Source organism: Ursus arctos, unplaced genomic scaffold (assembly GCF_023065955.2).
Source record: "Ursus arctos isolate Adak ecotype North America unplaced genomic scaffold, UrsArc2.0 scaffold_36, whole genome shotgun sequence".
NCBI classification, from domain to species: Eukaryota; Metazoa; Chordata; class Mammalia; order Carnivora; family Ursidae; genus Ursus; species Ursus arctos.
In genome coordinates, this window is record NW_026623050.1 from 16,027,202 (window position 1) to 16,044,297 (window position 17,096).

Genomic DNA, 17,096 nt, shown 5'->3' on the forward strand with positions numbered 1-17,096 from the left:
TAGGCAGTACCAGTAAAAGATTGTGTTATCACAGTAAATATGAACATTTTCAGGAGTTTCTCGTATTATAATTTAACCCATAGTGTTTTCCCAAATAGTTTGGCTTAAAGATGATAGATATGTGATATCAATATTTTGCTTTCAAAATAATACTATAGTTCTGTTTCCTTAGAATTTGATACATAAAGAACATGCATGTTTTTTGTTATTGTTACTTCTTTTGTTATTATTGAAGTATTGTTGCCGTACAATATTATATTAGTTTCAGATGTACAACATAGTGATTAGACATTTATATACATCATGAAATCATCGCCAGAAGTCTAGATACCATCTGTCATCAAAGTTAAGTAAGATGTTATTGACTATATTTTCTTTACTATACTTTACATCCCTGTGACTTATTTCTTAGCGGTAAGTTTGTACTTCTTAATCCCCTTCACCTATTTCATCCAACCTCCTCAAACCCCTCCACCCTGGGCAACCACCAGTTTGTTCTCTTTATGAGTCTGTTTCGGTTTTGTTTTGTTTGTCTTGCTTTTCAGATTACACATATAAGTGAAATCATATAGTATCTGTCTTTTTTTGACTTATTTCACTTAGCATAATACCCTTTAGGTCCATCTATGTACTGCAAGTGATAAGATTTTATTCTTTTTTGTGGATGAGTGCTATATCACTATATATACACCACATGTTCTTTATCTGTTCATCTATTGGTGAACACAAGTTGTTTCCATACCTTAGCTTTGTAAATACTTTAACATGGGGTGCATATGTCTTTTTGAATTACTGTTTTCATTTTCTTCTGATGAATGGAATTATCAGAAGTGGAATTGCTAGATCATATAGTTCTATTTTTCATTTTTTGAGGACTTTCCATACTGTTTTCTCCAGTGGCTGCACCAATTCACATTCCCACCAACAGTGTACCAGGATTTCTTTTTCCATCACATCCTCACCAACACTTGATATTTCTGCTCTTTTTGATTTTACCCATTCTGACAGGTGTAAAGTGATAATTTCGGGTGGCTCAGTTGGTTAAGCCTCTGACTCTTGGTTTTAGCTCAGGTCGTGATCCTCAGGGTTGTGGAATCGAGCTCCCACATTGGACCCCATGCTCAGCATATAGTCTACTTAAGATTCTTTCTCTCCCCCTCTCCACTACGTGCTTGCTCACTGTCTCTCAAATAAATAAATCTTTTTTTTTTTTAAGTGATACCTCATTGTGGTTTTAATTTGCATTTTCCTGATGATTAGTAATCTTGAGCACTTTTTCATGTTTCTCTTGGCTACTGTATGACTTCTTTGGAAAAATGTCTATTTGGGTCCTCTGCCCATTATTAAATCAGATTGTGTGGGTTTTTTGGTGTTGAGTTGCGTAAGTTCTTTGTATATTTTGGATATTAATCCATTGTCGAATATGTCATTTGCAAATATATACCACATTCAGTAGGATGCCTTTTCATTTTGTTGATGGTTTCCTTCACTGTGCAAAAGCTTTTTAGTGTGATGAATGAGTCCCATTTGTTTATTTTTACTTTTGTTGCCCTTGGCTGAGGAGACAGGTCTAAAAAATATTGCTAGAATCAGTGTCTAAGAATTTACTACCTATATTTTCTTTTAGTTCTATGGCTTCAGGTCTTACATCTTGGTCTTTAATCCATTTGAATTTATTTTCATATAGATATAAGAAAGTGTGGTCCAATTTCATTCTTTTGCATGTTGCTGTTTAGCCTTCCCAACACTGTTTATTGAAGAGACTGTCTTATCCCCATTGTATATTCTTGCCTCCTTTCTCATAGATTAACTTACCATTTAAGTGTGGTTTTATTTCTGGGTTCTTTATACTGTTCCATTGATCATGTGTTTTGGTACCAGTGCCATACTGTTTTGATTAGATTTGTAGTGTATCTTGAAATCTGGAATTGCAACACCTCCAGCTTTGTTCTTCTTTCTCAGAATTGCTTTGGCTATTGGTGATCCTTTGTGGTTCCATACAAATTTTAGGATTTTTTTATTCTAGTTCTATGAAAAATAGTATTGGTATTTAGATAGATATTGATTAAATCTGTAGATTGCTTTGGGTAGCATTGATGTTTTAACAATATTAATTCTTCCACTCCACGAGCATGGTATATCTTTCCATTTATCTCATCTTCAGTTTCTTTCATCAGTGTCTTAAAAGTTTTTGGAGTACAGGTTTTTTATCTCATGGTTAAATTTATTCATAAGTATTTTAATCTTTTTGATGCAGCTGGCTATAGAATAGTTTCTTTTTTCTTTTTTTTTTTTTTTTTTAGATTTTTTTTATTTATTTATTTGACAGAGACAGCCAGCGAGAGAGGGAACACAAGCAGGGGGAGTGGGAGAGGAAGAAGCAGGCTCCCAGCAGAGGAGCCCGATGTGGGACTCGATCCCGGAACGCCAGGATCACGCCCTGAGCCGAAGGCAGACGGTTTAACGACTGCGCTACCCAGGCGCCCCTAGAATAGTTTCTTAATTTCTCGTTGTTATGGTTCATTATTAGGGTGTAGAAACAGAACAAATTTCTGTATATTGATTTTGCATCCTGCAACCTTACTAAATTCATTTGTTAGTTCTAATAGGTTTTCTGGTGAAGTGTAGGGTTTTCTACATATAGTGTCTTGTGATCCATAGATAGTACCAGTTTCACTTCTTCCTTACCAATTTGGATGCCTTCTGTTTCTTTTTCCCAGCTGATTGCTGTGGCTAGGATTTCCAGTGCTATATTGAACAGAAGTAGAAAGGGTGGGCATCCTTCTTGTTCATATCTTGAAGGAAAATATTTCAACATTTCACTGTTGAGTGTGGTGTTAGGTGTGGGTTTGTCATATAGTTCCTTATTATGTTGAAATATGTTTGCTATATACCCAGTTTGTTGAGTTTTTAGCATAAATGGATGATGCATTTTATCAAATGCTTCTTCTGCATCTACTGTAATGCTCATATGGTTTTTATCCTTCATTTTGTTGATTGATTTGCAGATATTGAACCATCCTTGTATCCCTGGAATAAATCCCTCTTGGTTGTGGTGCATGATCCTTTTAGTGTATTGTTGAATTCAGCTTGCTGATATTTTGTTGAATATTCTTACATCTCAGTTCATCAGGGATGTTGGCCAATAATGTTCTTTTTTACAGTGTTTTTGTCTGCTTTGCGTATGAGGGTAATGCTGATCTTGTACAATGAATTTGGAAGTGTTCCTTCCTCTTTGATTTCTTGGAATAGTTTGAGAAGAATAGATATTAACTCTTCTTTGGTAGAAATCACATGTGAAGCCATCTGTTCCTGGACTTTGTGGGGTTGTGGGAGTTTTTGATTAGTGATTCCGTTTCATTGCTAGTACAGGTATACAACAGATATTGTGGGTTTTGTTCCAGACCACCACAATAAAGTGAATTATCATGATAAAGTAAATCTAATTAATTTTTTGGGTTTTTGGTGTGTATAAAAGTTATCTTTACACTGTATTGTTGTCTATTAAGTGTGCAATAGCATTATGACTAAAATAACAATGTACATATCTTAATTGAAAAATACTGCTAAAAAGGCTAGCCATCATTTGAGATTTCAGCAGGATGTAATCTTTTTGCTGGTGGAGGGTCTTGCCTCAGTGTTGATGGCTATTGACTGATAAGGGGTGGTTGCTGAAGTTTAGGGTAACTGTGGCAATTTCTTAAAATAAGACAACAGTGACGTTTGCTGTATCAATTGACTCTTTCTTTCATGAATGATTCCTTTGTGGTATGCAATACTATTTGATAGCATTTTCCCCACAATAAAACTTCTTTCAAAATTGGAGTCCATTCTCTCAAACCCTGCCACTCCTTTATCAACTAAGTTTATGTTATATTCTAAATCCTTTGTTGTCATTTCAAGTCTTCACAGCATCTTCCAGTAGATTCCATTTCAAGAAACCACATTCTTTACTCATCCAAAAGAAGCAACTGTTCATCCATTCGAGATAGCAGCAATTTAGTCCTATCGTCAGGCTCTACTTGTAATTCTAGTTCTCTTACTATTTCTACCACTTTGAGGTTAGTTCTGTCACTTTAGTCTTGAATGCCTCAAAGTCATCCATGAGGCCTGGAATCAACTTCTTCCAAAATCCTGTTAATGTTGAAATCTTGACATCTTTCTAGGAGTCACTAATGTTCTTAACTTCATGTAGAATAGTGTGTCCTTTCCAGAAAGCTTTCAATTGACCTTGCCTAGATCCATTGTAGGAATCACTTTCTACGCAGTTCTAGCCTCAGAAAATGAATTTGTCTCTCTGACAAATAAATAAATAAAATCTTAAAAAAAAAAAGATAGATGTGTGACTCTTCTGTTCACTTAAACACTTAAGAGGGCAGGGTTATTCATTGGCCTAATTTCATTATTGTGTCTTGGGGAATAGAGAGGCCCAAGGAGAGGGAGAGAGACTGGGGAACAGTTGGTCCATGGAGCAGGCAGAACATACACACAACATTTATTAAATCATATGGGTATGGTTCATGGCACTGGAAAAAAAATTAAAATAGTAACATCAAAGATCATTGATCACAAATTACCATGACATGAAGTAATAATAAAATGTTTGAAATATTGTGAGAATTATCAAAATGTGATGCAGAGATATGAAGTGAGCAAATGCTGTTGAAGGAGTGTCACTAATAGACTTGCTTGACTCAGGGTTGCCAAAAACCTTTAGTTTTTAAAAAATATAATGTCTGCGAAGTGCAGTAAAGCAAAGTGCAGTAAAACAAAGTATGCCTGTAATTAATTAATATTTTCTGTTCTTGCTGATTGAGTCTTGGAAAATTGTATGTTTCAAAGAATTTATGCATTTCTCCTAGGTTGTCCAATTCATTGGCATACAATTTTTCATAATCTTCTGTAATCTTTTGTGTTACTGTGGTGTCAGTTGTTATTTCTTCTTCATTTCTTTTTTTTTTTTTTAAGATTTTATTTATTTATTCGACAGAGATAGAGACAGCCAGCGAGAGAGGGAACACAAGCAAGGGGAGTGGGAGAGGAAGAAGCAGGCTCATAGTGGAGGAGCCTGACGTGGGGCTCGATCCCGTAACGCTGGGATCACGCCCTGAGCCGAAGGCAGATGCTTAACTGCTGTGCCACCCAGGCGCCCCTCTTCTTCATTTCTGATTCTGTTTATTTAAGTCCACTCATGTTTTCTTGATGAATCAGTCGGGCTAAGGATTTATCAGTTTTGTTCATCTCTTCCAAGAAGCAGCTCTTGATTTCATTGATCTTTTCTATTGTTTTTACTGTTTCATTTTTTTCTGCTCTCTTTTTTATTTCCTTCCTTCTGCTAATTTGGGGCTTTGTTCTTTTTCTAGTTTATTTAGGTATGAGGTTAGGTATTTTTATTTGAGATTTTTCTTGTTTCTTGAGGTAGGCCTTTATCTCTGTAGACTTCTCTCTTAGAACTGTTTATGCTGCATCCCAAAGGTTTGGACCATTGTGCTTTCATGTTTATTTGTTTCCATGTATTTTTTAATTTCTTCTTTGATTTCTTGGTTGACTCTGTTGTTTAGAAGTTCTATGTGTTTGTATTCTTTCCAGATTTTTTCTTATAATTGATTTCTAGTTTCATACTGCTGTGGTTGGAAAAGATGCTTGATACGATTTCAGTCTTCTTAAATGTATTGAGACTTGTTATGTGGCCTAACATGTGATCTGTCCTGGAGAAGGTTTCATGTACACTTGAAAAGAATGTATACTCTGCTGTTTTGAAACAGAATGTACTGTGTATGTCTGTTAGATCAGTGTGGTCTAATATGTCCTTCAAAGCTACTGTTTCCCTTGTTTATTTTCCATCTGGATGATCTATCCATTGGTGTAAGTATGGTGTTAAAATCCCTTGCTATTATTGTCATATGATCAATTTCTTCCTTTCTGTCTGTTAATATTTGCTTTATATATTTAGGTGCTCCTGAGATGGGTGCACAGATATTTAAATTTGTTATATCCTCTTAACTGGATTGATCCCTTTGTCATCATAGAATGCCCCTCTTTGTCTCTTGTTATATACAGTCCTTGTTTTAAAGTCTATTTTGTCTGATAAAAATGTTGCTACCCCACCCTTTTTTTTTTTTTTTTTTTTTTTTTGCTTTTTTGCTTTTTTGCTTTTTTGCTTTTTTGCTTCCATTTGCATGGACTTTTTCCATCCACTCACTTTTAGTCTGTATGTGTCTTTAAGTCTGAAGTTTCTTGTAAGCAGAATACGAGATGGGTCTTATTTTTTTTATCCATTCTGTCATCCTGTGTATTTTGATTATAGCACTTAATCCATTTACATTCAAACTAATTATTTATAGGTATGTACTTACTGCCATTTTATTAATTTTTTCTGATTGTTTTTGTAGCTCTTTTCTGTTCCTTCTCTTGCTCTCTTCCCTTGTGATTTGTTGACTTTCTCTAATGTTTTGTTTAGATTCCTTTCTCTTTATTTTTTGTGTATCTATTACAGGCTTTTGGTTTTTGGTACGTATATAATACCTTAGATATATATAGCACTTAACTTCAAACACATTCTAAAACCACTACATTTTAATTCATCCCCTTCACATTTTATATTCCTTTTTTTTTTTTTTAAGATTTTATTTATTTATTTGACAGAGATAGAGACAGCCAGCAAGAGAGGGAACACAAGCAGGGGGAGTGGGAGAGGAAGAAGCAGGCTCATAGCGGAGGAGCCTGATGTGGGGCTCGATCCCATAACGGCAGGATCACGCCCTGAGCCGAAGGCAGACGCTTAACCTCTGTGCCACCCAGGCACCCCTATATTCCTTTTTTTTTTTTTAAGATTTATTTATTTGAAAGTGAGAGTGTGCACTCCAGTGGGGGGAGGGACAGAGGGAGAGAATCTTCAAGCAGTCTCCCCACTGAGCGTGAAGCCCAACGCAGGGCTCAGTCTCACCACCCACAAGATCACAACCTGAGCTGAAACCAAGAGACACACTTAACTGACTGAGCCACCAAGGCACCCCTCCACATTTTATATTTCTGATGTATTTTACATTTTTTATTTTTGTATTTCTTTATTATACTTGATTTTTTTACTTTTGTCATAATCTCCGTAGTAGCTTTAGAATTAGTTTATCCCCTACCTTTACTATGTTTGCTCTTACCAATGACATTTTTTCTCTTAAAATGTTACATCTAATTATGGCCTTTTCTTTTCCACTTAACAGAGTTCCTTTAACCTTTTACAAGGCTGGTTTAGTGATGGTGAAACTCCTTTAACTTTTGTTTTTCCGGGAAACTCTTTATTTCTTATTTAATTCTGAATGATGGGGCGCCTGGGTGGCTCAGTCATTAAGCGTCTACCTTTGGCTCAGGGCGTAATCCCAGAGTCCTGGGATTGAGCCCCACATCGGCTCCTTTGCTGGGAGCCTGCTTCTTTCTCTCCCACTCCCCCTGCTTGTGTTCCCTCTCTTGCTGGCTGTCTCTCTGTCAAATAAATAAATAAATCTTTTTTTTTTTTTAATTCTGAATTATAACCTTGCTAGGTAGAGTATTCTTGGTTATAGGCTTTTTTTTCTACAATTCGAATATATCATGACAGTCCCTTCTGGCCTACAAAGTTTTTGCTAAAAAATCAGCTGAGAGCCTTATAGGGTTTCTCTTATAGGTAACTTTTTGCTTCTCTCTCGCTGCTTTAAAAATTCTCTTTATCTTTTTTTTTTTTATGATTTTATTTATATGAGACAGAGAGCATGAGTGGGGGGAGGGACAGAGGGAGAAGAAGACTCCCCGCTGAGCAGGGAGCCTGACACAGGGCTCAATCCCAGGACCCTGAGATCATGACCTGAGCCGAAGGCAGATGCTTAATGGACTGGGTCACCCAGGTGCCCCAATTCTCTTTGTCTTTAACCTTTGACGTGTTAATTATTATGTCTTGATGCAGATCTCTTTGTTTTCATCTTGTTTTGGTTCTTTGTGTTCTAGACCTGGATTGTCTGTTTTCTTCTCTAGGTTAGGAAAGTTTTCAGCTATATTTTTTCAAATAAGTTTTCTGCCCCTTTCTCTTTCCCTTCTCCTTCTAGTACCCCGTAGTACAAATATTAGTACACTTGATATTGTCCCCATCATCTCTTAAACTACCCTCTTTTAAGTTCTTTTTTCTTTTTGTTCTTCAACATGAGTGATTTCCATTATTCTGTCTTCCAGATCACTGATATATTCGGTATTTTTTAATCTGCTCTTGATTCCTCCTAGTGTATTTTTCCTTTTAGTTACTTTTATTCTTCAGCTCTGATTGGTTCTTTTTTGCATTTTCTACCTCTTTGTTGAAATTCTTAGTGCATTCATCCATTCTTCCAAGTTCAGTGAATATCATCATGACCACTGCTTTGAACTCTTTATCAGGTAGATTGCTTATCTCTGGTTCTTTTTCTGAGGTTTTATCTTATTGTTTGTTTTGAACATATACCTCTGCCTCCTCATTTTGCTTGACTCTCTGTGCTTCTCTGTGTTAGATAGGTCAGTTGCATCTCCCAGTCTTGAAGGAGTGGACTTATGTAGATGGTGCCCTGTGGGGCCCAGATGTGCAGTCTCCCCCTGGTCACCAGAACCAGGTACTCCAGGGGTATCCCCTGTGGGCTGTGTGTGCCCTTCTGATGTGGCTAGGTCGAGACTGCTACAGGCACACTGGTGGCCAGGACTAGTCCCTGATGCAGATGGCTGAGAGGCCCAAGCACAACTGGGGAAGGCTGTTGGGTAGAACTGACACCTTCCCCACCCCAGCAGCAGCTGCTTTGGGGGGGCTGCTGTCTTGTCTTAGGCTGCCTGCCAGGGGTGGTTGAGCAGGAACCACTTCAGATGGGCACCTGCCGGAGTATGCACATTGGGCAGGGCTGATCCATAGGGGAATACCAGATGGCGTGAATGGTGGTAGCAGGGCACGTGAAGAGTGTCAGAAGTGGTGCCTACAAGCACTTCCATTCCTGGAGAATGTCCCTATAGATCCCTGCCCCTCCTGCACATACCTTAAAATTAGTTAATAAATGTCCTTCACGTATGGCCCAGGTGCTTTTCAAACTGTTTCCTCTGTGTTGGGTCGGGGAACAAGTGAGTTTGTGGCCTGGCCCTTTAAAATGGGGAGGACCTCCACATTTGTGATTATTCCTGCCATTTGTATATCGCTGTACCAGGTGTGTGGATACTGACTAGACTGTGCCTCTGCCCCTCTCACCTGTCTGAACTTGGCTTTTTATTTATATTTTTGGTTGTGGAAGAGTTGCTTTGCTAGTATTCAGGTCATTCTCAAGAGAGCTTGTCTACGTTTAGTTGTAGTTTTGGTATGTCCGTGAAAGGAGGTGAGCTCAAGATCTTACTCCACCATCTTGATCCCCATTCCAACAGGCATGTTTTAACAATAATTATTTAAATGATTTTAAATAACCAGTATGTTACAATAAAAATGCAGCTTTTTCACTCTGCATTTTACTCGAAGGTAAACTCATTCTCCCCTGTGAATTTTCCAATAACATGTTTTATAGCATTCATTTTTAATTTTTTTCAGATACATTTCAACAGTATTTCACATTTGAAGTGGATGCCATTTGATTTGTGTAACAGGCTATGAATAGAAAAGTCATTTTTTTGTTACGAAATGAGATGGTTCATTTCTTCATTTCTTCTCTAAATATTTCAGACTAAATCTTAAGACTAGACATTTAATTAGGCAACTTTTCTTAAAACATAAATTTAAGAAATTGAAAAAAGAGCTTATGTTATTGCACTTGCTTTAAACTTAATCAACATGTTATTTGAACCATAATCCTCTTGTTACTTTCTGAGATATGTGCAATTTGTTTAACATATTTTGAGGATTTTCTATGTTAAAGATAACATGAAAGTTTACACATATGACTAAGCTATGGATTCTCTCTGATGTTTAGAAGGAGAGACGTACACAAAGACTGCCAAAGTATAAGGTAGAAGTCATAATCGTTCTAATAGTCACTGGACTACAGAGCAAGAAGAGAAATTTTGACTGAGGGTATAGAGGTCTTCATGGAAGAGGCAGTATCTTATCTGGGCTATAAGAGTTACAATAGGATTTGAGGATTAAAGAGACAAGTAGAAGATTTTGTGACTAAAGGAACAAAGCATGCTCTGGGACCAGTGAGTCGTTTTGACATGCTTGACTCTGTCTAGACGAATGTGATAGTAGATAAGATCAGAAAGATGGTCAAGAGTCATCAAGAGATACTTGGATCAAATTGGAGTTTTATCCTGTGGACACAAGGAAACTTAAAGAATTATAAAGTTGAAAGTAACGTTATCATAGTTCTGCTTTTAAAATTGGGGGAAATGGGTTGAGTTGTTAAAATGTAAATGGAAACATTTATTTTGGTTCCTGCCCACCTTTTATTATCCTTATCCTTATAGTGGTTCTTCCTACTTCATTCTCAAATGTGGAAAAGACGAGGAAGGAATAGATTTTTAAAGTGAAGAGGCAAAAAGAGAAGTGAGGAGCAAAGGAATGATTTCTTCACTGAATTCTTCCTATGGTATTATTTTCTAGTTGCAGAACGTACAGTACGTTTTTTAAGAACACTGTGCAGGTTGTTACTGGTAGATACTCTTACAAGTTTTTATACTTGTGTCAGTAAATTGTATTCTCAAGAAATATGTTAGGGGGCACCTGGGTGGCTCAGTCGTTAAGCGTCTGCCGTCGGCTCAGGGCATGATCCCAGGGTCCTGGGATCAAGCCCCGCATTGGGCTCCCAGCTCTGCTGGGAGCCTGCTTCTTCGTCTCTCACTCCCCGTTTGTGTTCCCTCTCTTGCTGGCTGTCTCTCTGTCAAATAAATAAATAAAATCTTTAAAAAAAAAAAAAGTATGTTAGGGGTTGGCGTCTCCTCGCCCTGACCTTTGCCAGAGGGGCCACAGCATCATGACAGGCTCTGAAGCAAGGCGGCAAGTGGCTTCCTGTACAGCAGGGGGACGAGTGCGGACGGAAGGGGGACGAGGAGGCGGCCGCCCTCCTGTAGCAGCCGGAGCCTCAGGACCAGGCGGCGAGTGGCGTGGGGGCCCGGAGCACGCACGAGGTGCACCTGGCTGTCCTCGCAGAGCACTGTGAGCCGCTGGAGGAGCCAGCCCCGGCGAGAAGCTCCAGAGGAGGTACCGGCAGAAGCTGAAGAAGTACGGCAAGAATATTGGGAAGGTCATCACCAAAGGAAGCCACTACGTGGTCATCGGCCTGCAGGGCTTCGTCGTGGCCTACCCCACCCCAGTCGGAGTAGCCACAGCGTGGTCTCGTTTCTCCGCTAATGGGAGCTGCGAGGGGCAGACGCACAAAAATGGATGAAAGCTCTGCTCTGGGAGCCGTGCGAATCCACAACCATTTCTGACCTGAACCCACAAAATCCTTGGAGTAAAACAATTTCTTTCGTTGACTTGGATGAATGTTATAAATGGAACATCCCTGCGCATCTGCTGAGCTTTTCGTGACTCTAGGACACAGGTGGCCCCGATGGACAATCCTTTAGAGAATTAGGCCCACGTTAGGTTTGGGATTATAGTGTGCTAACACTGCAGCGTTCAGGTGGATGTGGCAGGGGGCTGGCATGGAGGAAGGCACTTGACAGACAGGAGCAGAGTGGGTACTCTGGGTGGGTAGCAGAGTGGTGATTACAAGGGGGAAAGGGGATTTTGACCTGGACTAAGATGATTTGTTATGTTCTGGAAAGGTCATCCTGACACGGCGCTCACAGCCCTTGGCTCCCTCTGTTCTGGGGGCAGCTGTTTGTCACGCACCCCAGCTCCTTTCTCCACCCCTTTGTCACCAGGAGTTTAATTATGGTCTTGAGAAGAAGGAAGGAAGGAAGATCTCTTTGAAGGTGGTGATGCTTTGAAAACTGTTGATGACGTGCGTGACTGTTTAAAGCAGATAAAGCTTGTGATTCCCACCCCCCGTGACACGAATGTGCAGCTGGCGGCGAGGCAAGGAGGGTTGGAGAGGTCGCTTGAGCAAGTGCTCCTGTTGTGCCCAGGCCAGCCCAGTCTGGCTGTGTGTTTGAAGCTGCACACAGCTGCCAGGCACCATTGCCTACTCTTGACAACTGTTCAACACCTCTATGCCAAGCCACCAAAGGCGCGTTGTCTTGGGAGAGAGGGGGACACTACAACTGCAAGGAAAGTGTGCAATTTAGAGAAGGAACCAGTAATTAGGAGACAGGTGTACTGGAAGTAGAAACGAAAGCTGGTGGACAGGAGGCGTGGAGGTATGGGAGCCAGGTCTGATTTATCAGCCCTGGAAATCTTAGGTGGGCTAGGCTTCTAGCTCCAGGTAGGGACCAAGGATGCTGGGTGGCTAGGGGTGCCATGGCTGGTGCTTTAAGTCCTTCTGAAGCCTAGGAGCTCTCACTGGCTGCTTTTGTAGCATCCTTTCTCTTTGGTGCTGCCGAGTTTGTCTGCATCTCACCTGGATTCAGAGATCAGCGCCACATGGGTCCTGGGCTGGACACTCCCCCAGGATGACCCAGGGACTGCCTTTGGACCACTGGCCAAGGAGGTGAAAGAAAGAGGAGGCCCCTCTTTTTTTTTTTTTTTTAATGATTTTTTTATTATATTATGTTAGTCACCATACAGTACATCCCCGGTTTCCGATGTAAGGCTCGATGATTCATTAGTTGTGTATAACACCCAGTGCACCATGCAATACGTGCCCTCCTTACTACCCATCACCGGTCTATCCCATTCCCCCACCCCCCTCCCCTCTGAAGTCCTCAGTTTGTTTCTCATAGTCCATAGTCTCTCATGTTTCATTCCCCCTTCCGATTACCCCCCTTTCTTTATCCCTTTCTTCCCCTACCGATCATCCTAGTTCTTATGTTCCATAGATGAGAGAAATCATAGGATAGTTGTCTTTCTCTGCTTGACTTATTTCACTTAGCATTATCTCCTCCAGTGCCGTCCATGTTGCAGCAAATGTTGGGTAATCGTTCTTTCTGATAGCTGAGTAATATTCCATTGTATATATGGACCACAACTTCTTAATCCAGTCATCTGTTGAAGGGCATCTCGGCTCCTTCCACAATTTAGCTATTGTGGACATTGCTGCTATGAACATTGGGGTGCATATGGCCCTTCTCTTCACTACGTCTGTATCTTTGGGGTAAATACCCAGTAGTGCAATGGCTGGGTCATAGGGTAGTTCAATTTTTAACTTTTTAAGGGACCTCCACACTGTTTTCCAGAGTGGCTGTACCAACTTGCATTCCCACCAACAATGTAGGAGGGATCCCCTTTCTCCACATAGAGGAGGCCCCTCTTAATATACCCCTCCGCAACCCCCGTGATAAGCCACCATTCCGACTGTTTCCAGAATATCCAGAAGTCCAAATAGTTGTTGCTGATCAATCTGTAGGGTGGGTGGCAACACCTAAGTTCCCCAGGCTAGCAAAGGAGGCCTCAGTGCTGATGCCTCACCGGTCGAGCCAACCAGGTGGCACCAGGATGTGGAGAAGATGGGTGGGGAATATAGACAAATGGACAGAAAAAGGAACTGGTGTCAGAGAAAGTTGTAGGTGGACATTCTGGAGGCTCGTGTTGAAGGTGAACTTGGATCCAGTTCTGCATCATAAATATTTGTGAGGAAAAGAGAAAACAAACAGTCTTGTTTTAACTCAAACGATGAAAGTTGTAATGGCACATTTTCATGCTCACGAGATAATTACAGTTTGCCTGGTCACGCTGAGACTCAGGGAAAAGAGACCTAAGTGGAAGAAAAAGCCAAGTACAGTTTAGTGGGAGAGCCAGGTCTTCGCGGCCCACGGGTGACGGGGAGGAAGCTGCCTGTGGTAGGCTTGGGGGATGTCCATCCCCCGTGGCCCAGTGATGCTGACCCACCCCGGAGAAGCCTACTGAGTCCCCCTGGGGGAATGGAAGTATGACCTGGAAAGGGACCAGAGCTGCTAAGGCCTGTCTAACAAAGACCTTCCCTGTGCCATCTCCAAATTGGAGACACATCAGGCCAAGCACATTTGGCCCTGATATGCGAATAGTCTGATGAAGAATTAACCTAGAATTTTAATTTGTCAGAACCTCGAAGGGATTGTCCCAGGAGCCAGATTCCTGTGTACAGAAGATGAACTTGTCCAAACTGTCACTGAGTGCTTATTTCCCCAGTGACAAGGACATCTATGTTGCAGGTTACCTTTTTGCCTTTTTCTCTGTCTTTAGTTTTGCTCTCTTTTTTTTTTTTAATGTCCAGGTCCACACCCTACTGAGAATTAAGTTTTAGAGCTTTGCCTATACATGCTTGACCAAGAGGCTTCTTTTGTATCCTTTTCTTGTCCTATTATGTAAATAAAACCCTCAATTTGAAAGGAAGAGAGATAGATGTATATTTGGGTTACTTCTAATAATTTTGTAGGGTTAGTATGCTATTAAATTGAGGTAATAAACATTTAACTCATTAATTCAGTAACTTACCTGTTAAGAAAGTTGTGGAGTATTTTACTCATTCCCTCGGCAACATATTTATTTACTATGTGTCAGACACAGTCTTTACCCTCCTGGAGCTTATATTTTAGGAGGGAAGATAGATTTTAAACAAGTAATTATAGTTATTTAATCAGGATCCCAGTAAGTACTATAAGGGGAAAGAATAGGGTATTAGGAGAGCTGTTTTGGGGATTTAGGAAGTCTTTCCTGAGGGAGATATATTTAAGCCACAACCTAAAGTCGTAGTAGGCGTTACCTAGATGAACAGCTGGTATAAAGGCCTGAGTTGAGAAGGAGCATGGCATCTTTGAGGAATTAAAAAGGCAGGGGTGGGGGTAGGAATGTGGTATGCCTGGTGTGTAGATTAGTCTGAGATAAGATTAGATAGGCAGAGTGAGACGATGAGGCCACACCTGGCGGTACAGGCATGGTAAATAGATTTTAGATGTCTACAGCTACAGTGAGTAGCTATTTAAATAGGGTTTTAAAGGTGCCCGGGTGGCTCACTTGGTTAAGCATCTGCCTTTGGCTCAGGTCATAATCCCAGGGTCCTGGGATCAAGCCCCACATCGGGCTCCCTGTTCAGTGGGGAGCCTGCTTCTCCCTCTGCCTCTTCTGCTCCCCCTGCCTGTGCTCTCTCTCTCTCTCACTTTCTCTCTCCCACTCTCTGTCAAATAAATAAATAAAATCTTTTAAAAAAATAAAATAGGGTTTTACATACATCAGGCACATGGTCATATTTGTTTTAAAATGATTACTCTGGCTACGGTGTGGAAAGAGTTGGGAAGCAAGAAAAGAGATGGGACGACTAGTTAGAAACAGTGTAGGGAGGATGTTGGCATGGACTCGGTTGGTGCTAGTGGAGAGGGACAGATAGAGGAAGAAAATCATCAGACTGCATAAGGGCAAGGGGAGGACATACGAAACTCAATTTTCTGGTGTGAGCTACTCGTTTGGATAGTGGTTACATCCATGAGATAAAAGACCATGTTTGTAGGGGGAATATCATGTAATCAGTTTTGGCCATGTTAGGTTGTGGTATATATGTGAGACACTGACACGGAGATACTGAGTAGGCAATTGGATATGTGGAAATGGAACCTAAATTTAGGTATGGCCAAGTCTAGGTTTTAGGTTTTAGATGAACTCTCCCATATACAGAACATATCATGGTGTATTGAAAGTATGGAATCAAGAGGAAGGAAGTGCCAAGTGCCTCATGAGAAATCTTGACAGACACAAATAGATGCTCTGGCACATATTGTCTCCACAAAGTGATGGTTCTTTTACAACAACTTGATTTCAAGAACTGAGGTTACATTCTGGATTTTGACAAAAATATGTTTTGCTCTGTTCTTGTTGATATAGATTGATCGTACTAAAAAACCAGTCAAATTGCCTGAAGAGCATAGAATAAAATCTGAAAATAAAGATCACGAGCAGCAGTCTCCTCAGGATGGAAAAGTTGTTCCTGATCGTTCCACAAAGCCAGTATTTCCTCCTCCAACTGCCATGTTAACAGATGAAGAAAAAGCTCGTATTCATGCAGAAACTGCTCTTCTAATGGAGAAAAACAGACAAGAGAAAGAACTGCGAGAAAGGCAGCAAGAAGAACAGAAAGAGAAACTGAGGAGAGAGGAACAAGAACAAAAAGCCAGAAAGAAACAAGAAGCTGAAGAAAATGAAATCACAGAGAAGCAACAGAAAGCAAAAGAAGAAATGGAAAAGAGAGAAAGTGAACAGGCCAAGAAAGAAGATAAAGAAACTTCAGCAAAGAGGGGCAGAGAAATAACAGGAGTAAAAAGACAAAGTAAAAGTGAACATGAAACTACCGATGCCAAGAAATCTGCAGAAGATAGGGGCAAGAGGTGTGCCACCCCAGAACTGCCGAAAAAGGCAGTGGGAGATGTGCCCCAGGCCTCGGTGGCAGGAGACTCAAATTCAGGCAAGGTAAGCAGAAACAAACAGTACAAACTGCCAAGTAAGTGAAATCAATTGTTAGATAAAAAGATGACACCAAGGGCATTCCATAAATAGGACAGACCTTCTAAATGATTTTCTAGTGGGTGATAGATTTCTACTGATCCATCTGTATTTGCTCGCCTGCTATCCTTTGGTTGACTGGGAATGGGATTGCTTTTTTGTCTGTGAAATGCAGTATTTCTTAGCAACTGGGATAACTAGCCACATTCTTTACTTCTACATGGGATGTATGGTCATCAGAAGACTTGAGTGAAATATAACCGGTGTGGAGGAGTTAGGTTTCAAATATGTATATGATAGAGCTTGTATCTGCTTAGAATATCTATGTCCAAAATGAGTGACATCTAAATGGCCCAACATTTATCTTTGTGTATAGTGATTTTTGTAGTCATGTCTGTGTCATTTTGTTTGTTGCTTCATCTAATCGATAATATTGGCAATAATCCCATTAATGTTGCCTTTTTCTGCCCTTGGCTGTTCCCCAAAATCGATTACGATAATTTTGGGGAACGTTTTCTGTTGTTATTCTTCTTTAACCTAATGATATCGTATGTGCTTTTTATTTTTTCCCCCCTCTGTATTATACAGTTAACAATCCCTTTCCCTTTTGAACAACAAATACATTTTT

The 17,096-nt window shown here is 40.2% G+C and overlaps 1 protein-coding gene across 4 annotated transcripts in view; it reads left to right on the top strand.

Moving 5' to 3' along the window:
- USP8 (ubiquitin specific peptidase 8) overlaps positions 1 to 17,096 on the top strand; it is a 75,255-nt gene that overhangs the window by 45,607 nt on the left and 12,552 nt on the right. For 3 of the 4 annotated variants that reach the window (XM_026518464.4, XM_044390969.3, XM_048219146.2), the window contains one exon: positions 15,854 to 16,435. The exons of the other annotated variant lie outside the window; for it this stretch is intronic. In XM_026518464.4, coding sequence (XP_026374249.2) covers positions 15,854 to 16,435 — 582 coding nt within the window. The remainder of the gene's footprint in view (positions 1 to 15,853; positions 16,436 to 17,096) is intronic. 4 annotated transcript variants of the gene reach the window in all.